This window comes from Sphaeramia orbicularis, chromosome 8 (assembly GCF_902148855.1).
Source record: "Sphaeramia orbicularis chromosome 8, fSphaOr1.1, whole genome shotgun sequence".
Classification (NCBI taxonomy): domain Eukaryota; kingdom Metazoa; phylum Chordata; class Actinopteri; order Kurtiformes; family Apogonidae; genus Sphaeramia; species Sphaeramia orbicularis.
In genome coordinates, this window is record NC_043964.1 from 26,641,957 (window position 1) to 26,666,414 (window position 24,458).

Here is a 24,458-nt window from a genome sequence, read left to right on the forward strand (position 1 = left end):
GAGATGCACCATGACTGAATCTACAGACCTTAATATTTAAAGGTCTATATTTGTCAGTCTGCTCTACCCTGAAGTTACAATGACAAGACTAATAATTAGATTATTATAACACTTAACCACAGCAATACAGTTGGGAAATCAAACAAACATACACACATTTGACACATTTAGAGTTTACATTTACATATAGTTTATATACTGAAATCCTAACTCCGTGGTATGAGGAACACAATGGCTTATTTCAGCCAAATCTGAATGAATCACTTCAAGATATATATTTTACATGACTTTTGAAAACATTTGAGGCCAGACTGAGATGGTCATAGGACATATTTCACCAGTGAAAATGTTAAAAAGTTGATCCCGGATGAGCCCCCAGCTATGTTAACACCTAAAACCATAAAACAGGTTATCAGATTTTGACCTAAACAAACAAACTGCCATCTTAAATAATAATCAAATAAACAGAACTACAGAAAGCCACATAACACAGTAGGAGAAAATTATTGTTCAATGTTTAAAAGCAGTGAAAGCAAACTGTGATAAAAACAGTACCAATTGCACATCTCAAACATGCTCCTGCATTGGCTCATAAAAAGATAAACACAACCCTGTTAATGAAAAGTGATGTAAACATCTATATAATCAACAGATGTTTCGTTCAGTTGCACCATCATTAAGCATCTGAAAAGCAGTACCTGCCACAGAAACATGAATGACAAACCGTTTATAAATCACAAAGAGCTGTGACATACTTTATGTTATCGTCAGATCTTCAGCCGTATTTCATTAGCTATAGCCAAGGCAGCTCACTGTGGTTGTGACATGACAGCAACATGACTTACTGTTTATAAGGACTATATAATCCAGTAAAATAGCTGCAGCTACAAAAAAAAACACATCCAGACCAAACACCTCTGTAATTAAATGAATAAACACACACACAGTGACCCTGAATGTACCGTGCTGTGTTCACTGTTCTGTGTCAAATGTCAGACCGAATAAATCTCACTTTAAGTGGTACAATGACACATTATTTATTGGTGTTTTGCTGTACGTTCCAGTTTATTTATAAAACAAAGTGGTTAAATTTAGAGTAAAGCACTGAAATCCAACCTTTTTTTCCTCCTGGTCTTTATAAAGAACATACGTGACTTTGGACCAAAACAAACACTGAGGAGGCCTCTTGTTTTAAGCTGGTCGCACTTGTCTGTGCTATGTTTTGCAATGAAATTACACTTTAAATGACCTTCAAATGTTTTGGCTAATTCAGATTTTAATAAAAGTAAGAACTAAACGGAGTCTCATGCAGGTTTAGGTTTGTCAGCGAAATAAATCAAGGTCAAATGTCCATAAGGCGTAACTAACCCACTCAATGCTTTCTATCCTGCTTCATCTTCAACCATATAAAGAAACATTCATAGTTGCATCTGTAACTTCAGCAGCACATCTGCAAATCACAACTGCAGAGTGAGGAGGTTATTACTGAAAGTCAACAGAAACATTTTGTCTATGCAGAATGTTTTCAAACATCTCAATTTTACGCCTCGCTTCATCTCTCGTGCGGTGATGAGACTACATGACTTCCCCCATAGGACGACCTGACGGAGGAGGGTGGGGCTGCTGCATCAGGGCCTTACGTTTGCATCTTCTTATACCTTGTGATGCAACATCTAGTTCACCTCACATCACTGCTGCCAGGAATCTCCTACCTCATCACCTTATACATCAAGCAAATCACCAAAGACAGCACAGTCCACAGAAAGATTTATGGGTCTGACTGCCTGCTGTGACACACTGACAATCTCATAAAATCCAACTACTGTGTAGACCTGGCACAAACAGATACAAACAGCATCCCAGACACCTACTTCTATAATTCAGAGCAGAGCACACAAGGTTTTACAAGTGTTCTCCCTTCTTGCCGAGTAAAATCACTTTAGTCACCCCAGTAGTGTGAAACTGGAGGACATTTTCATCCCTCACGTTTCTGCTAATCCTGCTGATAAGTACAGGGAATTGATTTCTACCCTTATGTCAGCTGCTTTTACTTCGTATGCCGAGCTTGGAAGTGTGTGTTAGCTGCTTCTGCATGTAATCATTACTGTACACAGGCAGCCATGTCTGTTTTTTTTGTCAGGGTGACGGTTATTACAAAGGTGTTTGTCCTCATTAAAGCAGTTTAACATACTGTAGTCCACGCCGCACCAAGTCTGGGTCAAAGCGTCTGGTCTTGGGAGGAGAGAACAGTGTGTACGAGGAGGGAATGAAGAGCGAAGTTTTAAAAAGGTGAATTGTGGAACAGAAATGCATCATTGCCCACAGTAAATAAAGTGCAATAAAATAGAAGAGAATGGCCCGGGGAAGGTGGCAGATCGCCAAACCAGCGCTGTTTTAAATGCTGTACAACCAGCTCATATTTGGAGAATCTGCACAAAACAAGACAAGCTGCTGTGAATATAGCCATTAGTCTGTTAGTTTGATGAGGAATGTAGTGGTTCAGCTTAAACAGGCTGTATGTAATTTGTCCTGCTACGAGTTTCACAGTCGCAGCAACAACAAAACATAGCTTGATGACATTGTGAAATAGCACAGATTCAGCAGAGGAGCTGTTTTTATTACCACTGCTGATAATAAAACCTGATATGACTCAAACAGAAACCGTGTTTACATATAAGGTAATGTATCATAAAATTATTCAAGAGTGGATCTTCACTGGCCTCATCATCAGTTCAATTACAATTAACCAGTCATGGATTCTCTCTGTATTTCTATGTTTTGTATCCTCAATTGTCTATATCATAAATATTAGATCCCTCCGTACTTGAAATAAATCACTGAGCTGCACTTTACATCATATATTCAGATGCACTTTATTTGCTCTGATACTAGGGAATGTCTTTTTAGTGGGTGGATACCTTTATGTGTCTGTTTGTAGATACCTTTACTGTTCTGCTTTTATCTTACCACTTACCTTACTCACTGGGACCTGAGAACATATTTCATTCTTTTGTGTTTTTCAACAGTCAGATATGTGCAAACTTTTATTTAAGTATAAATATTCAGAATACAAGTATCTCTAATGGAAACAGCTCCGTGTTTCACATAAAACTGAGACATAATCATCCACTCTTACTGATCAATTTGACCCAGATAGATGCGCTCACTTCTTTGCATATTCACTGTTTTCTGGAATATACTGTGGCAACTGTTGACAGAAACACCCCAAGGCAGCAATGTTGCATATTACCACCCCAATAAGTACCAACAAAGAAGAGTTGGCTTCAGCCCAGAAACCAACTGCACCAACAAAACAGTAAAATTACCTTTTTTTTCAAATTCTTGAGGAAGTTTACCCTTTAATTGTGTCGGTCAGTTGGCATTTAGCATTAACTCAGGTCTGACCCATTTCACTTCCAGAGCTCTGAATCTTTTGTCAAAACATGGTCACTTTGTTACAACGGTCAAAGAAGAAAATCACAACTTTGAGAACCAATGGGAGAAGTCACAGCCCCTCTGTCAATGTCTTATATACTGTCTTATTTGATATCTCCAGGCTACAATGCAATACATATGATATATTTCTGATGTTTCTGACTCAATGGGTTTTCCTCCTTAGCCACAGATGTAGTTAAATAAACTTAAGTATATACAAGTTGACAAGACTATAGGGCACAGCATGAGAAAAAAATCTTTATTTCATAGAAATTCTTGCTATAATTTATATATAACCCCAATTTGAGGAATGGATCTATAGTAGAGCTGCACAATATATCGTTTGAGCATTGACATTGCGATATACATGTGTGTAATAGTCACATCGCAGGTCCTGCAATGTAGGAGGCAAATGAACTCAAGGTGTTCTCATCTAATTTCAAGGGTACCTGACACACACTGCATGCAGCGATCCACCAATCACAATCATTCTTAATCAGTTTGGAGTGAATCGCTGGTAACAATATTGAAAAATGAACAACGAACAAGAGAAAATCACCATAAATGAAGACTTGGTGCCAAAAAGAAAAGCAACATCAGTTATCTGTAATTATTTCGGCTACATGTTCTGTGTTGACAGTGCCTTGCACCTGTTGCCACAACAAGAGGAAACACAACTAATTAGTTTGACCATTTACATTGTTACCGCACAGCTATTATATCCTCCTGAGTAGTTTTTTATATTGCAATATATATCGCAGGGTTAAAAAAATCGCAATGTCCATTTTTTCCAATATCGTGCAGCCCTAATCTATAGTATATTTACAAATGAAATAAGATTTGCCTTCCATAACAGTCATATTCCATAAAATCCAAACATTTTTCCTATCTGTGGTTGTTGCCTTCCTTCTCCCAGTAAATTTCTGTGGACCGACCACCACAGGTGTTACTAATAGATGATATCAAAAGGCTAAAGCGAGAGCCGTCTGTCTGCTGTGAGACTTGGCTGGAAGGAAAAACTGCAGAGGAGACCTGACTTGGTGACACAGTAATATTGAAAAATGCAGCACTTAACGCATTATTTATTTTGGAGGGCAGCCAGATTGTCATGAATAATTAACAACATAACAGAGATACTTGCAAGCTGCTGCTGTCACAGAGTAAAGATGACGCCAGACTCAAATGAGAGGAACATTTCATTAGCTTAACAATTAGTCTACATGACTTAGGAGAATCCATGGAAATATTCTGAACGGATCCGAGCAGCCGTCATTTAGGCAAAGACATAATGATGTTTTCACTAGTTATTGATTATTCGCCTCAGAGTGCTGGCCAAGATGACAATGCCATTATCCAGTCAAAGTAATCCAGCAATGAGCTTCACCGCTGTCTTCCATTGTTTGTTTGTGATTAATTTATGTTGGGTTTGTTTTGGTCCACGCAGCTGTCCGTCCATCTGTCGGGGCCGTGACATAATGCACAAGCCTATGGAGTCAGTCCAACTCTCCATCCTCCAACACCGCCCCCCCCCCCTCAAAAAATATTCCCACATTACAGGATTGATGTGGATGCGATGGCTGGCCTCCCATCTCCAAGCACCATCAGCCTTTTTATGTTTCATTCTCAGACAGTCATTCCTTCAATGACCTGCTGCATTTATGGCATCGTTATGTCTGAGACCAAATGAGGCCTGTTCGTGGGGTGTTACTGCAGTAGTTACACAAATCCATTTAAAAGATTATTTATACTCCAAATGGCAGACGTATCCGAGCCATGCAATCCTTCCTATCTCTTCATTTTCAGCAGAGATGGATGTGCACCCTCAGGACATTTTGAGTTTAACGTACATTAAAACGTGCGCTATTTATTAAAAACTGTGGTCACATTCATACCTTACTTGTATTTTAATCACAGAGGCTTTGTATTAAAAGGGGTCATATTTTGCTAAACCCACTTTTATTAGTCTTTGGTACATTTATTTGTGTATTTAGACCCTAATAGTTCCAAAAGTTTGAATTTGAACCCTCCAGGTGCTGCAAAGCTATCTTTATATTCATTTTGGCAAAAATCAAGTGGATTTCTACAACCTGTTTTAATTCCTGCTTAATTTGTTACATCTATAACTAGTTACATCACAACATTTGCACATATAAGGTCAAGACATCCGACAAACATTTCTCAGAATATGGAGAAATGGGACAGAGCAGCACAGTCAACAACCTGGAGGGGGTGGGGCGTAAAGTGGCTCATTTGCATTTAAAGGGCCAGCACTCAAAACAACCTTTCTGGTGTCATTACTCAGAAATAGGGTTGAAGATGGACCTGTGGCGTTAAATTAATGAAGAATTCAGACCTAAGCAGAGCATTTACAGTTCATGTAGACCACAGGGAAATGTTTTAAAATGCATAATTCCATTTCAAAAAGCAAAATATGACCCCTACTTTAACTTGTGTAAAGTCCTTCATCTCGACATGTGCTCCAACAACCTTATACTCTTGAGAACTTATGTAATTACAATAGGTGTCAACATAATGAATTGTTGATAAATTGATACTCGTAGTCCTTGTACGTTCAGAACAAGGAGAAGTGAGCACAAGGTTAGTTAAATTTATTGGATGGAAAAAGCCAAACGCTGAACTCACTTCTGATGCTTCACCAACTCCGACCCTCTGTACTTATTTCAGGGTTTAGGTTCTGCATGACATCGTACAGATGGTGTAAAACACAAAAGTGATGCTACTATGATCTTGCAGTTTTTATTTAAGCTTATATTTTTAGATTTCTAGTGGTAGAAAAACAAAAATAAAATACCCACTGGGATCTACAGTTAAAGAAACAGTTGTGAAGGGCATTTATGAGTATGTGAAGATTAGACAAAAACACTCATTTAGTCTCACTACATAGACTCAGTACTGTTGAATAAATGTCATGATCTACTCATCAGCACAAAAAGACATTTAGACACTAGCTTATCTACAAAGAAAAGTTAACTGTGAGCTAACACACTACATTAGGTCAGTAGTAATAGAATAGAATAGAATAGAATAGAATAGAATAGAATAGCTTTATTGTTATTTTAACAAGTACAACAAAATTAAAAGTACCATCCAGTCTTTGCATCAATTAATACAAGTAAAAATAGCTAAGATAAATAAATACATGTAGGTAAAAAAAAAAAAAAAATCAGGGAAAAACATTTTGGAACCAAGGAACCTTTTTCATTGGATTGCCCATTTGTTTGTGAAATGTGATTTATTTACCAATAAAGGTCTTTGAAACATTACAAAATGTTAATAATTGTTCTTCAAAGAACCCAGTTCTATCCCAAACTGTCGACCATGTTCTGCAACACAAACATTTACCTAAAAATGAGAAAAACCCCAAATATGCAGACATATACAGTATATACTCATCTGTCAGACACCTAACATTGAGTAAAGTTTATGTTAGTATAAACAATTTGCATAACCATCAAATTAACAAAAAAACATCATTCGGTTCATTTTCTTGCTCTAAAGGTCTTCAAGTGCTTCACAATTTGTCAACATCAAAAAGCTATGAGCGTCAATGTGAGTCAATAATTCACACAACCCTGTCTGCTGCTTTACAAATCCTCTGTGATAAATCGCCTTTTCTATAATATCCAAATAATCTATTAACCAAAACAATCGGTGGTTTCCCCTTCAGTTGATAATTCATAACAGGAATATAATGGAATCATATATAATAATAGGGACTGGGCTGTCAACAGCAACAGGAAAATGGAACCAGGATTAAAGACGCAGCGCTGACCTTCAAATAATACACATTCTGTATTTTGTCTCTGTCTTTTAGGATTGTGGGTCACACTGAGCCGTACACGAAACTGTGCTGTAAAGGCTTCTGCATCGACATCCTCAAGAAACTGTCGCGCACTATTAAGTTCTCCTATGACCTGTACCTGGTCACCAACGGAAAACATGGCAAACTGGTCCGAGGCATCTGGAACGGAATGATCGGAGAGGTAAGACCACGAGACATCATCGACAGTGGGCGAAACTGCTTCAAAATAAGAGCACATATTATAAAAACTAGACACTATGTTATAAAACTGCCTTTACCAACATTAGAGTCAGGACCTCAATGGGACAATGGGCTGTGCAACCTGTTATTATAGTGGGTCGTACATTTGTTTAGTGTTTTGTTCATTTTTGTTCCATTTCTTCTTCATTTCATTGATTGTTGTCTAGCTTTCTTTATTATTTCCTTCATTTGTGTCCATTTTCTCCATGATTTTGTTAATTCCATCCATTTTCTTTATTATTTTGTTCATTTTTGCCCATTTTTCTCAATTCATTCTTACCTTTTACGTTTAAAAAGACAAATATGTGCTGATACATGGTCTTGAGTCAAAAAACTTTATGAACAACTGCTGTGATATCTTGTTAATTTCAATAAAAATGTTCATTAGCACTTGCTACTTAATATTTTGTTAAATAAATAACAGATAAACTACATTCAGCGATAAGGAACAATATAAATCTGCAGATTAGTTATAAATTAACATTCATGCTGTAATCAGCCTAAATGTAGAATTTTTGCTGTAAATCAAAAATAGCAAAAAACTATTTTTAATTGAAAACTGAAATTAATTTCAATAAAGTCATGTCTATTATCAGTTTGCTAAAAACTACTGGCGTGCATCATATGAAACACCAAAGGTTTATCTACCAATAAACACAACAAAACCCCAAACCCTTCTTCCCTGCTGCTGAAAATCCTGGCTAGCTTTAAATGGCAGCGCTCCCATTCCACTCACAGCACGGTGGCATCGCCAAGTTTGTAAATGAGGTCAATTCTCTGTCGCCGTCTCTCATCACAGGTCAACATCCACTGGCAGCAACATACAAAACAAACACCCACTCCTTCAACTGACACAAATCACAGGATACAGGATTCTGTCTACTGGAGCCAAGCCTCACTCAATGAGCAAGAACTGGATTTTACCAAGAGAAAACCAATAAACACACAGTCAATATCCTCAAACAGCAGTTTTACTGCTGACTTTTTTAGTCATCTTCTTCTTATATGATTCAGACGTTGTAAGAGTAATAAGAACTTTCATAAAACTGCAAGCAGAAGGTAAAACATCATGGAGCAACAAGTATTTTACATGTTAAGGTGGAGAAATTAGCAATCTGTTACAAAACTAGAGAAAACCTGTCAAATACAGGTGAAGAAATGAGGTTTACATTTGAGTGAATGCTAGTGCATTTAAGTATATTTTTGTGAATTTTTTATGCATTTTAGCATTTTTTGTTATTTTAGTGTATTTTCTGTGTATTTTAGCTTATTTTAGTGTACTTCAGCGCATTTTTTTTGTGTTTGTAGCGTATTTTAGTGCATTTTAGCATATTGTTTGTGTATTTTAGTGTATTTTTTTGTTTATTTTAGTATATTTTAGTGTATATTAGCATATTTGTTGTATATTTTTGTACATTTTTTGTTTGTTTTTTAACTGTATTTTTGTGCATGTTGGTGCTTAATAACTTATTCATGGGTGGAGGGGTTCAGGTATGAGTTTTAGCAGCTGGAACATCAGTAGCAGAAACATTAGTCATAGACAAATGGAAATGTAACCTTAGCTGAATTGAAACATGATTAAAACTGGTTCAACACAATAACTTATGAGGCCTGTTGAAGTGTTAATCATGTGAAAGGAAGGGCTGAAATTTGACCAAAGACACTGAGAAAAATGTCTTAAAAAATCTAAAATTCCGTTTCCTCAAACCTGCAGATACTCTGATTATGTATTTAGCACATATATAATTTTACTCTTTTAAACTAGATTTATTAATCTTCTACTTACCACCTCTTGTTTATAATCATGGTTGATTTACAGGAGAATATCTAAGACAGCAGTAGATAAAGGTAGAACAGGAGAGCTGACCGGTATCTACACCTTTAAATCAGACTCCAGAAAAAAAGATGTACTATCAGATAATTCATCCACAGATAGAGGTGAAGGATCGGAGGCTCTTATACGGTGATCAATCTTACACATGTCCTCAATCTCTCATTTCAGTCAATCACAGAAATCATTTCACGCGATGTCATTCCACTCCTGTTTCCAAACTTCCACTTTCATTTTTCCAGTCCTGACATTCTCCGCCTTTTACCCGAATGTCGACAGAAGATTGAAGACAAACGTCTGATTAACGTCTGTTCACTTTCAAATACCCTTTTAAAGAATAATACCTTAGTTTTCTGTTATTTTATCACCTGCCATTTACACCTCTTTATTACTTACATGTTTTATTAATTCAATAAACTCCAAAATAATGATCCGTAGAGTAAATACTGCAATTCTGACCCAATCTCAAGGTTTAAAATAACAGTTTGGTTGATACCGATGTGATTTTCTGTTGGGGTTTTTTCACCTTCTGTTCCAGGAAAACAATGAACTTGTCATTTATAACAATAACTCAACCGTCTTTCTACTCTTCATCACAGTGATATTGGAAAGAGCACAAATTCAATCATACAAATCCATGAAACAACCTTGTGTGGTAACTTTCATGCAAAATTGTGTTTGTGAAAATAGAAAAATCCATCAGTTGCTCCTATTGTGAGTCTGTAATCTATGTTGAAAAAATAATGAGATGATATTTTGGCTGTATCATCCATCCTCAGTAGTTGCAGCTAAGTACCTTCTGTCTTGACTTTATATTCTGCCTCTGTGTAACAAAATGTATTCTATTTACGACTCAGTCCAGCTGTGATTTTCCTGTAAAACTTCAACCTCACAGCCTTTCAATGTGGCCTTTTAGAATAGAATATTCCTTTATTGTCATTGTAACATGTAACATGTACAACAAAATTTAAAAAGTGTCAAACAGTCAGTGCACAGTAATATAAAAACACCACACACACAAACACTACAGTAATAAATACATAAAAAAACACACACAGCCATTCATTCTGTCTCTGCACGATCATGTCACTGTATATGTGTTATGTTAGAGATTGTTTTTTATGGCATTGAGGGTGGTTATTGCTGTTGATTTTCAGTTCTTAGATATTTATCATTTTAAAGCATCAAATGTTACTTGAAGTTGAGAAAATGTGCTTTTGTTATCATTCATTTAAATCCAACTTATTTTATTATTTCTTTACAATGAAAAAGCAGACATTTCATGAGTCTTTCATCAGATTTTCGATCATATTTGCTCCAAACAGAACACTGATGGCTTCAAAAGTGACCTGTACAATACATGTGAAATCTTCCCTATTTTTTCAGACCAGAAGAATGATTCAAAGCTGTAAAAAGGAGAAGTTTTTCCAAGGCTTTGGTCAAATTTCAGACCTTCCATTCACATAAATAACAGTCCTCATAGTTATTGTGTTGAACCAGTCCCATTTCCACTTGTCCATGACTAATGATTCTGCTACTGATGTTCAAGCTGCTAATACTCATACCCCCCCACCCATGAATGACTGTTGGAGTTGCACAAAAAATACCCTAAAATTATGACAATCTTTATATGTCCACAGATCCTTACAAATTCTTAATGGGTGGGTGCCTTTTGCAATGTAAAAAAAAAAAAAAAAAAAATCATACATCTGTAGTAAATAAGCAGAGACACTTGAAGGTTGAAACCCTCAAATTAAAAAAGGAAAAGCAATATGAAGGCACGATTAATGAGCACATGAATCAATAGCAAGGTCAGTGTGGTGGGTGAGGGAGGGACTGTTGTACCAATAGGAGGAGTCGCTGTCCTTGTGAATAATCTCCACAGTCAGGTTTCTGGGGCCAGCCCTCTTTTTGAGGAGTTGGAGGATGCAACATTAGTTGTGATTTTTTCTCATTTTTCTCTGAAACAGGGAGGCTATTGTGCTCAATGAGGCATCAGCTTCTGCAGGAAAGCTAATGGCTTGCATGAGGTGGAGTGTCTGGACTGTAAATCCACCAGTTTTCCATCAGTATGATAAACATTGACCTGGGACGGCAGGAAACAAATGCCATCTGAACCACCCTGGGACACTCAGGGGTTCAAACACCAGCAAAAATAGCATCGCTTTATACTTAAATAGGCCATCAGTGACCTTTAGTCTGCAGCGATTAGTTCCACTTCCTGCTTATGATGTGTTGTCAGCAGACGTCTTATGCAGCAGTCTATACCTTGTAATAGATTAGGGATGGATTAGAGGATGGATCAAGCTTTATAAGACACTGGTGGTAAAGGACAGAGGCCGAGGCAGATTACTGGGACAGGCCTGAGTGTGTGTGGTTGGTGGAAGAAGCAGACAATACATCTTCCTCAGTGTGTTGACTTCACTAATAGCTGAGATTTGTCTCAAAGGTCAGCAGCGGACGTCCCGTGTTATGTCAGAAAGCCCTGGTCTGGCTTCGATTTATGACTGCGCCAGACAAACATCCGCCTGCCGTCCGTCCGTTTGCCGTTTCATCTCACCCTCAACTGAACATCTCTATCGACTTTCCTTCCGCCGCAGGTGTTCTACAAGCGGGCGGACATGGCCATCGGCTCGCTGACCATAAACGAGGAACGCTCCGAGATTATTGACTTCTCAGTTCCGTTTGTGGAGACGGGGATCAGCGTGATGGTGGCCAGAAGTAACGGGACGGTTTCACCATCTGCTTTTTTAGGTGAGGAAAGTCTGATGTTCACGCACTATTTTAGGTTTTTGTATTAATAGTTGCATCAGTAGCATTTTGTACTGTATTTTTCCTACTATTGCAGCATACTATTTACACATATTCATTACATTGCAAAAGTCCAATTCCAATATTAAATTTGCTGGTTTAATAACATTCTAATATCCAAACATATGCATTTGTCTCCAATCTATATATATATGTGAAGCATGTACAGCAGGAAAAACCACAGTTTCTGGTTGAAAACAGCTTCTATAAACCAAAGTGGTCATATTTGATGTGTTTAACCTGTCTTTAACTTTTTAGGTCAGACAATTTGAGATTTATGGCATTAACTTTCTGATGTTTTATACCACGTCTTACTCAACACATGTCAGATGTTTCTAATTGTTTGTGCTGCTTCTTGTCATGGGGTCAGAGGTTACAGTAAATAGTGACTTTAACTTTTACAACACATTTAGGTCAGTGTTTTATGTGTCTTTTAAGGCTGTTCACATATTTCCTGTACTTTCTTGTTGCATGTGAAGAAAAGAGAATAGGAAATAACGTGTATGATCACTTAACCCTGAAAAACAACAAAGCTATAGGTGGACTAAGACTTTTGCACTGTACTGTATGTCTATTCTATTTTTTTTAAATATAAGTAACTGGTGCGACAGACATTTTAGTACACTTACACAGATTAAGTATAGATGAAACAGCATGTAAAAACATTTTCACCTATTTGGCCCAAATTAGACCAAAGATTTATGACAAGTTCAGCTGGATACATATAAGCTACCTATTAAAACCAGTGAAAGACAACAATATGAATTGTGTTGCCTCCATCTTAACCCATAGAGACCCAAACAGCCACCGGTGACATAAACCATTTACAGATATAAACTGCTTGAAACCTGTTGATCCACTCATCCTATCAATACATGTAAATAATTGATATAAAATGCAGTTTGTCATCTTTTCATGGTCATCAGATTTGACCCATGTGGACATTCAGAGGCTCCATAGTGAATATGGAAACACCGTCATCTTCTACAGATTTGTTGCTTGGATCAATGACAGTGGATGGAGACATGTTTTTACATTCAGTTAGCAATGTCTTTGCTGAAAAAGGAACTTTTTCTCCATTCTTCTGTTTGATATAATTAACTTTTAATTCACTTGGAGTTTTCATGAACATCTACATGATCTGTGAATTAAACATAGGAAAATACATGATTTACACCAAAAACTGCAAAATATAGTGAATAATATTATTTTAAAAAATTGGTGATGAATCAGTTAAGAAAGGTAGAAATAGAGACTTATATTTGGGAACTACCACAGAAGTAGCACTGGGTCTTTATGGGTTAATGACACTTAAGATGTTTTGTAGCTGGATGTACATATTAAAATATGAATGAGGACAGTCATTGTGAGTAATTTACTGCAGCTGCATGTCATCTCATTTCCCACTCGAAAATGAGTTGCTTTATCTCGAGGGGTCTATCATAATGAATAAACTTGTACAACTACATGGATGAACTGAGAGGGTTGAGAAGTGGAGCAGTTCTGCTGTTTAGGGTCAGTCATCAGCTCTAATAAGCAGAAAAACCACAGCTGATAAAAACACTGCACTTCTACAGATGAGCTCCAGTACATAAACACTGACACAGAATACACTATATAACAGTACTTTTTACACCTGCCACTGACGGTTTGACAAACGGAGTCTGTGGCTACGCCATCAGTCAGTTTGAGACGGATCAGTTCACATCGCTGCAAACCTCACCTCTGATGTTCTAAAGCTCGCCTTGACTGGGTTTTATATCTCTACTTGAATTTCCATCTCCTTCAAAGTGTTATTTGACATGTTTGTACGTTCATTTTATATACTTTTATTTATTTACCTTTAAGCTTATTTACAGTTCTTTGATTTATTTACCTATACCGAATGACTGAAAAATAAAAACACAATAAACTTCTTTCTAACATCATAACCTCTTAACTAGAGTTTTTTCTGAATCAGTTATGTTTTACAGTGAACATGTTTACTGAACCGTAAAAATCCGATAACTGGGAGTAATCAGATAATTGTAATAATCACATATGACTTCAGCTATGCTATGGTTCACATGTTTCAGCCCATTATTGGATTTCTTGAACTTCTTGATATTGTATTCCACTCAAGTTGTGACTATATCACATCATTCTTTTACAGTTGGACATGTGTAAACAAAAAAAAAGGTAGAAAACTGAAATAAATCTGTTTATCCAGTATAAATGCAGGAAGACATTGGAGACATCTACAGTTGTGGAAAAAATTTTTTAGACCATCAAAAGTCATCAGAAACAATGATTATGCAATCAAGTACAAATTCCTGTGTGTATCATGTGACTAAAACAGACAGAATAGAAAAAATGGAATGCCTAAAAGCACTGTTTTTGGCAGTACAATGCCATAGCTATTGATGTAAGAACTAAAGTGATTTTGATTATCAAGAAAACCATGGAAAATGGCTCACTATCAGCTCTGAAATTAAACTCTTGTGAGCTATTTTTGTTGTTATCATTATATTTGTTCAAACAAATGTACCTTTAGCTGTACCAGGCATTAAACAAGAAACTGAAGAAAACAAGGGTGGTCTAATAATTTTTTCCACAACTGTAGGTGTATTAATCCGAATCCTCATAATCTGATAATCATATCCCATTAAGATGTTTATATGATCACCTGAATAATCTGATAACTCCATAAATCAGGTGCTATCAGAGTTTTAGTGTGCATGTAAACGGGCTCAGTATATTTTCTTTACGTTTCCATGTTGTTCTAATCCTTACCTTCATTGTCGGTCCGTGCAGAGCCATACAGCCCGGCCGTCTGGGTCATGATGTTCGTTATGTGTCTGACCGTCGTGGCCATTACCGTGTTTGTTTTCGAATACTGCAGCCCGGTCGGGTACAACCGCAGCCTGGTCACTGCCAAAGGTGAGTCCTCCATCTGCAAAACAAACAATACCAGCCACATTTTGAGTTCTTTTCTTCTATGGGCCAGAGCAGTGATTTATTATGGTCATATCACAATGCATACAATGAATGGTTAATTACTGGGACTCTCCCCTCTCTCTCAGATCTTTTTATTGATTTTACACCACTACTGTGGACAGTAAGCAATGACATAACCTACGAGTCACACTGAACTTGCCGAAGATTTGACAGACACGACATAAGAACAGCACCACAAACTAAAACTATTGACTCCAACACAACCTTCACATTAACCTCCTCCGACCTGCATTCCACAAACTCCTCCTATCGATTGTACATACTGAAATGACACACACTGCATCTAAACCATATTTGTATAACAGTATTTTCAGCAAAGTGAGAGTAGTAGTGCAGTAAAATGGTCCTCACTTTCCTACACTAATGCATCATATTCTTTAATTTCATTTAGTTCAGGGCCAGACCAGTAAAATAATAGCATAACTTTTTTGTATTTGTTTTAGTGTGAAAAAGAAAACTGCAGTATAAACATATTTACATCTTCAAACAAAACTGTGAATAACTTGAACAACCTTCAACAATCTGAAAATTTCTTATAATTTCAACAATATTATGCCTCAGTTTATCATTTAGACATGTGCATTATACCTTACAGATTCCCATAGATCTACAAGTACACAAAACATTAGTAACAGGCATCTGGAACTGAAAAATATATTATTTAACTTTACTGTCAATGTCTTCTGTGTAACTTTTGGACAAATTCATCCCATGGGCAGGATGGAACCCTTTGGAGGGCTGGTTTTGGCCCAATGTTTGACAACCCTGCTTTAAGGTCATCTTATTTTTGTAGCATCATTGTCCCATGAAGCTTCTTAAAAGTTTATATTTTTTAGTTTCTTTCCTCTTGTGACATTAGACTCAGTGTCTTTGGCTTGCTGGAAGATATACATGGACACTGTGATGGGTTTTGAGACATTTTCTGAACTAAACAATTAAAATTGAGAAAATAATCTGCTCTAAATATAATCATTAGTTGCAGCCAGACTCTCTTGTGAGAAATACAAGAAGTCATTTATGTTAGTAGGACTAAACTTTATGTTAAAATCCTATTTCCTCTAAAACCGTGTCCTGTTGTGTGCGCTTCGTCCCCTCCAGACCCCGGAGGACCCACCTTCACCATTGGGAAGTCGGTGTGGCTGCTGTGGGGAATCGTCTTCAACAACTCAGTCCCCATTGAAAACCCCAAAGGCACCACCAGTAAGATCATGGTCCTGGTCTGGGCCTTCTTTGCTGTCATCTTCCTGGCTTCCTACACAGCCAACCTGGCAGCGTTCATGATCCAGGAGCAGTATATCGACACCGTGTCCGGACTGAGCGACAAAAAGGTACAGGACTCGCTGTCATTGACACTCCTGTGTGTTGTTGTGTTTGATGTACTGCTTAGAAAAACACAAAGTGCTCTATTTTGGATGAGTAAACAGTGTGTGGTGGAGCTGTGAAAAGGTAAATAACCACGAGTGACAATGTCATGGCTTCAGAATTTTTCCCTTTTGCTGTAAAATACAAAGGGTTTATAGAGTAAGTGGTGAAATTGAATTACATCTCTAGACTGTTTAGATTAGGATGTCGGTGAAAAGCCTGCGAGATGTAATACACAAGTGGATTTTCTGGGTAGACGGTGATTACAATTTCTGGTATTATCTTATGCATATTTGCCTGGCCTGAGGATGTGTTTTATAGGAGTATTGACAAGGAAATCCATGTTAAACCGTCAGCACAAGAAATGATTTGTAGACTCTTTGCTCGAAGCCAACTGAAGGGATTAAAGAGGCATTTGAGGAAAGACCAAGCTGTCCACTGCTCATTACAATCCTGGCAAAGTCATTTACCATTCTCATCTCATTATACGTCAACTCTGCTGAGAAGAGAAGGAAACAGAGCCACGATAACAGCCAGTCTATACATTCTGTAGCGCCTGCATAGAGGGAATGAAGAGTTGGACTGCTGTTAGTCCAGCTGTGTTGAACCCCTCAGGTTAAGTAAATGTAAATGAGGTAGAAGATGAAGCCACAGAATGTGACCTTGGATCAGAAAAGAGAGTGATGAAGAGGAGGAAAGCTGCCCTACTCCGCTGTGTTAAGGCACATCATTACTTCATTCCTTTAAAAGACACTTCACTTACAAGGAAAAGTCCTTGTGATGTGGCAACATATCATGTTAACTCTGACATCACCCAACCTCTTTCAGTGTGTTTGACAACTATTCCAACAAAGCACACACGTATGCAGTGTCCACAAGGTTACCTCTAAACTGAAACAGGTTACATCTGTTTCCATGTAAACATGTGACAACAACTGACAACCAACATTTCCACTAACAACAAACTGGGCAATAAAGATGAAACATCCTAAAAACAAATCTATCATCAGTTTTCAACACTGATTACAGCCACTACATTAAAGGAGTGATATTTAGCTTTTTTAAATGGAATTATGCGTTTTAAAACATTTCCCTGTAGTCTACATAAACTGTAAATGCTCTGCTTGGGTCTGAATTCTTCATTAATTCAACTCCACAGGTCCATCTTTAACACTACTTCTGAGTAATGACACCACAAAGGTCGTTTTGAGCGCTGGCCCTTTAAATGCAAATGCTCCACTTCATGCTCCCCCCCTCCAGGTTATTGGCCGTGCTTTCTGTTCCACTTGTGTTCATTATTACAACCAACAACTGAACATTTTAGGTAATCGCCTTGAAGTTTGGACGTATTTTCAGTTTTTATTACAACCGCTGCTGCTGACAAACAATTATGGCGTACTCAGAGAAATGTTTGTCGGAAGTCTTGACCTTATTTGTGCAAATGTCATGACATAACTAGTCATAACCCATAACAAATTAAACAGGAATTGAAACAGGTTGTAGAAATCCACTTGATTTTTGCCGGAAAAATGCTCCAGGTGCTGCAGTGCTATAAAGATAGCATTGCAGAACCTGGAGGGTTCAAATTCAAACTTTTTGAACTGTTAGGGTCCAAATACACAAATAAATGTACCAAAGACTAATAAAAGTGGGTTTAGCAAAATATGACCCCTTTAAAATAAAGTCATGGTTGAATCCTCTTCTATTTTCACAATGAAAATACTGCACAATTTCCTGCACTGAAGCACACTTCAGCTGTCATGGCAGACCCAGAATGCCTAAAATATAAGCTCTGGTTCATTTAGTAAATAGCACTGGTCTACAAGTAAAATAGCTCCAGGATAAAAATAGTGAAACTTTACCAAGTTTGAGTTATGAATAAAGGGAAATTCAGTCCACATGCTGGTTGGCTGTAGTTTCCAAAGTACAGTCTTGGCTCAAAATGTGAAATTGTGAGAATTAATGAGAGAATGTGTTTTACTCCAAAGGAATGCTTGTCTCAGAGCAAAACACTGTCTGTACATTACAATTCACTTTACAGGTTCTTTTACTGGAACATTTATAAGTTTATTGTATAAATGGACATAAACACACACACACACACACACACACACACACACACATATATATATATATATATATATATATATATACATACATGTAGTAACAGTTTAATCATACGCATTTGTTTATTTGTTTTCCAGTTCATCTTATTGAAGTTTGAAAGATTTAACACATGGCTGATCATTTCTAAAAAAAAAAAAAAAAAAAAAAAAAGAAATTTAAAAAATGTAACTAAAAAATGGTAGACCAGTGTAATTTGTATTTGTAGTGTTTTAGGTTTTCATTTCAGTATCGTTCTAGTTTGGTCTGAACTAATACCATCCAATTCCTGAAGTAAAAAAGAAAGTAGAGCCACTGCCCTCGGGGTAACAGGATGCAACCATGGTTTTAAGGACAGTGACCTGAAACTGATCTACATTTCTGCTGTTGCAGTTTGGAGTTTAATCAGTTTTACGTCAGCTCTGAAAAGGCCAAAATTAATTCATGTATAAAAATAGAGACTTCTAATTGCTTTGTCTGGATTAGCTGACATGGTAATGCTTAATAACAAGAAAGTAGATAAAAACTGTAAAATTACTGAAAACATGCGTGTCCATAACTCTGTAAAATTTAATTATAAAAATCCTCTTGGCTTCACCTCATGTTGCAGTGACTACATTTATTTTTTACTTTTAGAATAAGCTGCCCTTACAAAGTACATATATTTGCATGTGCACTTACAATTAGATACAGTACTTCATCATAACAACTGTGGACAACTCTAAACCTCTACCTCATACAACTGTAGCAAAGGATTGTCTGCTTTAATATTAAATAAACTACATACATACATACAGTACTATCTGATGAAATCTTCCATGTATTGAACATGCATTGTAATGAACTGCATGTGATCAAGCCACTAAAACTGATCAGGAATTTCTTCTTCATTCACTGTAGTGGTCCTGACAACAAATGCTGCTAAACCTCCCCAATGTTTCAATGAAAAACATGAGGTAATTTGTGAGTTTCTGTTCGTACTGAGGGGTCAACAGCAGTACAGATTGAAAAACTCCTCTGGGTTAAACGTACACACAAACTTGACCTCCACAAATACAGTTTCACATAAATATGCAGACGAAGTCCGGTTTGGTTTCAAAACTCCCTGATATTATATTGCTCCTTTTTCCAAACACAAAGACAAGCTCAAATTTCCCCTTTACTAATGTACTGTGCACGTATTTGCATAAGGTTAATGAAAAAGTGCAATTTTGCCAATTGTATTTCCTCCCCCTCCCTTGTCCTGTCCTCGCAGCTAATTAAATGCATATAGCACTGCCAAAAGCGAAAGGATAAAACGAGCGGTTCATTTCTAACTGCAGACAAGGGAGGGCTAAGGCAAATTTGTATCCCTCGGGAAACCGTGTCCTGGACCTGGAGTTCACTTCTGATTGGTGTGCCTCTTGGATGCAGCGTATAGATGTATAAATGAGCAGAGCAGGAGGCCAGCGGGACGACTGACGCGAAGTCACTTTGAAGTTACAGCAGGAATCACAACGACGCCCACGTTAGTCAGTGTCATTGTATTAGTTTCTCAGAGCTGTTACGGCGACTGGAACTTTTCTAAATCACAAAGAGGTCGATAGCAACGTCCTGAATGGCCTTCAGTCACCCAGGTTTGGCCCCGGTGAATCCGACAGGACATTCATAAGGAGGAAGGAAAGCAGAAAAACAAATGTCTGTACAGTCACTGAGGGGAAAAACATTAAAACTACAGAAAAACAGGGATTTGTTCTGATATTTACAGGAGAAGTGGAGTGATTACAGTCGCCTTCTATTCAAGGACAAGTAGGCCAACTTTTCAATACTTATCCACTGTAATCTTTACCCTCCCCATTCCCCCCCAGATCCAGCCGCCATTTTGGATTAAATAAGGTTGAATTATGTCAAAGTTTCTACAATAAAACTTTTGTTAATATAGACATGCTATATTGTTTGAAAGCTTACATTCTTTATTCTTAAGTTTTCCTGAGCAACAAAATATAATTAGTGAAAGAATAACCTTGTTAACATACAAAGTTAATGGGACTTCCTATCTGTTTATTGGTCAAGGGGTCACATGACTGGTCCTTTAATGGTTTACTGGTCATTAATTATATTTCTATTCAAAATGGTTTGGAAAAAAAAACCTGATGTAGTTCACGTTGTCTCATAGCCACATACAAAAAGAGGTTATTATCTTTCAAATGAGGTGGCACTGATTAATTCTGTCCTTGTAGTTCTTCAGTTATAAGCTTTGGAAGCTGGTAAATAGAAGACAATTAACACTAATTAGGTGGAAGGAACGGATTAATGCACATTTGCAGATCCAACCTACCAGTTAGATTTGTAACATCACATCACCATAAACAACCATGACCTTGTAGCAGCTTTTACAGGCGTGATGTTGGTACCTGAAAGCACCACTGTAAAGAGGATGTTTAGCCAGGAAACGGTGTGTATGATCATATGGACATTAAAAGATATTAGAGTTTAAGAGGCGACATCTATGTGACAGCTTTTTGTAAAAACATTAAACTACTTAATATTCCATGCAAAGTATTTTCATCGTGTTTTGCAATATTACTAAAGGGGATCTTTAAAAATTTGGCAGGTGTTTGTAAGTAAATCGCCTAAAACATTGTTTCTAAACTGTATAACTATTTGCAAAAGTCCAAATTTGTTGCATAAAAAGCTGAAATTGGAATACAGGAGACGTTCAGACACTGGAGGAGGTCTTACACTCCATGGATTGTTCAGAAAGTGATTTAATCAAAAAGGACGACATCCATCTGGTTACAATCTGAATCCTTCCATCTGCAAAGGTAATAAAGATCTGAATGAAATGTGACACTAAGGCCAAGACAATGGCTGCACTTTGGTAAAATGTCAAGAAAATTTGTGGCAAACTGAAGCTTAATTGTGTATTTTCCATAAACAGGTTAGTAGTGAATAAACGTGGCTGCATAATGTCATCAGAAGGTAGTGATATAGGCTGAGTAAAGTGGAGCATTCTGTTACCACTGTCCATTTAAAAAAGGCTGTGATGACTTTTTCTAAAGGATGAGACTGAATCTGTTCTCATCCGTTCAGGCTTCTTTATGAGAATATTCAGTCATAGGAGTAAAATGTTTGCATTATCAGTATTTATCTACTTACATTTTTCTGTTTCCTGTTACGTACAGGAAAAGATGAAAATACAAGGTCAAAATGTGCATTAAAACCATTTATGGAAAAGCACCAAATTGCTAGATATTGTTGAGGAAATATCCAGCGAGAACAAAAACTGACGAATCACATATCAGTTTTTCACCAATATTTTAAAGCAAAGGTGAACCCCAGCCATTTAGGGCAACACCTAAATCAATTTAATGTAAAAATCAATGCGTAAAGCATCAACCAACTAAATGACTACATGTTCCCGGGTCTAATATTTGCAGTTGTTTCTTTGTGTTGTTCTTTAGTTAGGTTTTAAGCTTTCTGCATGTGTATTTTATGTCTACTCTGGCTATTCCAGTCCAAAATGAGGTGAATTTATATACTCTCTGAAACCAGAGGAAAGTCCTGCCTTTATAAAGGACTACGACATGGACACTTGATGAAAAAAGAAGAATTTTTCATTTTAATCACTTTAATGCAGAGTGGTGTGCCCTTCCAACTGCCTTCCACATTTGTAATACATTTACATGCACTTAAGCCTGTCCCATTTATCATATAATCACCTTAACACAAATATTGGAGTTAACTGCAATTATTCTGTGTAATTATCAAAATCCTGTCCCTTCTCTTGAATAAAACACAACTGGATGAAACACAAAGGTCATATTTCGGACACTGTTTTCATTTTGTATATTCATGTTATTCTTCTGCTGAATAACATGATGAAATTCCTCTGAATCTGCTCTGTCAGTATCAGCAGTTGTTCATGTCTTGTCCTCCTCTCTACAGTTTCAGAAGCCACAGGAGCAGTACCCTCCGTTCCGCTTTGGTACAGTCCCAAATGGCAGCACAGAGCGGAACATAAGGAGTAACTACCCAGAGATGCACTCCCACATGGTCAAATACAACCAGAAGGGAGTAGAGGATGCCCTTAACAGCCTCAAAACAGGGTAGGTGTCTGCCAAAGATCGTAAAAATTATATATACAGCAGAACTAGAAGCCGGGGAGGAGCCAAACAATTACATAACAGGCATTTAAGTACAAATCTTTTTCTTTTCCCTGCTAGGAAACTGGATGCATTTATCTATGATGCTGCTGTGCTGAATTACATGGCTGGCAAAGATGAGGGCTGTAAGCTCGTGACCATTGGCAGCGGGAAAGTGTTTGCTACCACTGGTTACGGCATTGCCCTGCAGAAGGATTCACGCTGGAAACGACCCATCGACCTGGCCCTGCTGCAGTTCCTGGCTGATGGTAAAATATTCATGTACTGTATGTATGTACACACACCAGACAGATGGGTTTTATTGCACATAATAGTTTATATTTGCCTGTTTACAACAAACCCAAAGAGTAATAAATGGGACAGACTAGAGAAAGGAGCACTGGGCTGACTCTGAGGGTAAAAATATGACTTTAGTGTAAATATTGAAAGGCACATCATAAATGCAGGTTAATAAACAGAGGTTCCTACTGACCAATTTTAACAATATTCTGCCTGTTACTAAATGGTCTGTGTATTTGTAGATCCACTGTGATCTGTGTGTTGTAACGTGCATGTATAAATGAAAAACTGAGGCATAATGATGTTAAAATTGCACCTTTTTTTCTTAAGACATTTCAGGTTGTTCATGTTTTTAAGGGATAGTTTGTAGATGTAAACATTTTCATAATGTCATTATGTCAAAAGTTTGCAGTTGTTATAATTTATAGGTTGTTCTGTTATTATTTTACTGATCCGTCCTGATTGAGATCATTTTGGGCTGAATGTGGCCCCTGATTTAGAGGGGTGGTCTGTCCTGGTTCTGGCTCTTACCTGGTTATCCTCTAGTCCGTCTCTTCAGGTCTGAGGAGGTGTTATGGATGCCCATTGAGATTCATCTATGGAATGAAATGAGTAACAGGAAGAGGAAAACAGAAATAGTCTCATTTTGCCACACAGAAGACTTGTATTTAGGCTGTAACTGGTCACAAGCAGCTCTTTTTTCCAGGGTTAAGAACCACTGTCTGCAATAGTTGTAAAATAGAAACCTAACGCTGCATCTGAAGTGCAGCCAGACAGTATATACACAAACAGCCACGAAGGTAATAGAGTTGAAAAAATATGAGCCTATACAGAACCTGTATGAGCAGGCAATCACAAACAGGCAAGAGGAATTACAGCAGACCCTCAACAGCCCAACTCCTGCCATCAGGTAGAAGACTCAGAGTGCAAAAGCGCAAATGAAATCGCTTGAAGCTATTGTTCTTTCCAGCCTCTATCAAGCTGTTAAACTCATAACTCCAATATTAAAGCTTACAGCAACAGACCAGTGTTTGAGACATAGATTAGAATTCACAAAACCACTCATCTAACTGTCATGATAAGAGCAAAATTGTGCATAAATGAACATTCCTGACCATTTTTACTACCATTTTTACATCATGCTACATTATCATTATTATTACTAAAAGGTCATTTCAGCACTTTTTCTTCTCATCAGTAAAAAAACAGAATGTAGGCTCGTCTTTCCTACTAGAAAGAATGTTAATGTTTGGGACAAAATCAGCCTTATGTTGAAAGTTTGATCTGGAAATGCAAACTCATGTGGTTGCCCAAATAACGTTTTTATACCCGGGCTGCAGAAGATCCACAGAAATAGTCAGTTCATACACCACCACATGACAAATCAGCAATCTTCACAGTTTCTTACCAACAACTGTATGTGTTTCTGTCA

General features: G+C 37.3%; 1 protein-coding gene across 1 annotated transcript in view; it reads left to right on the forward strand.

Moving 5' to 3' along the window:
* The window catches only part of LOC115424637 (glutamate receptor ionotropic, NMDA 2C-like), a 132,508-nt gene that overhangs the window by 101,123 nt on the left and 6,927 nt on the right, over positions 1 to 24,458 (forward strand). Inside the window, 6 exon segments of the mRNA XM_030142008.1 lie at positions 7,271 to 7,439; positions 11,930 to 12,083; positions 14,934 to 15,059; positions 16,236 to 16,465; positions 22,530 to 22,690; positions 22,808 to 22,995. Coding sequence (XP_029997868.1) covers positions 7,271 to 7,439; positions 11,930 to 12,083; positions 14,934 to 15,059; positions 16,236 to 16,465; positions 22,530 to 22,690; positions 22,808 to 22,995 — 1,028 coding nt within the window.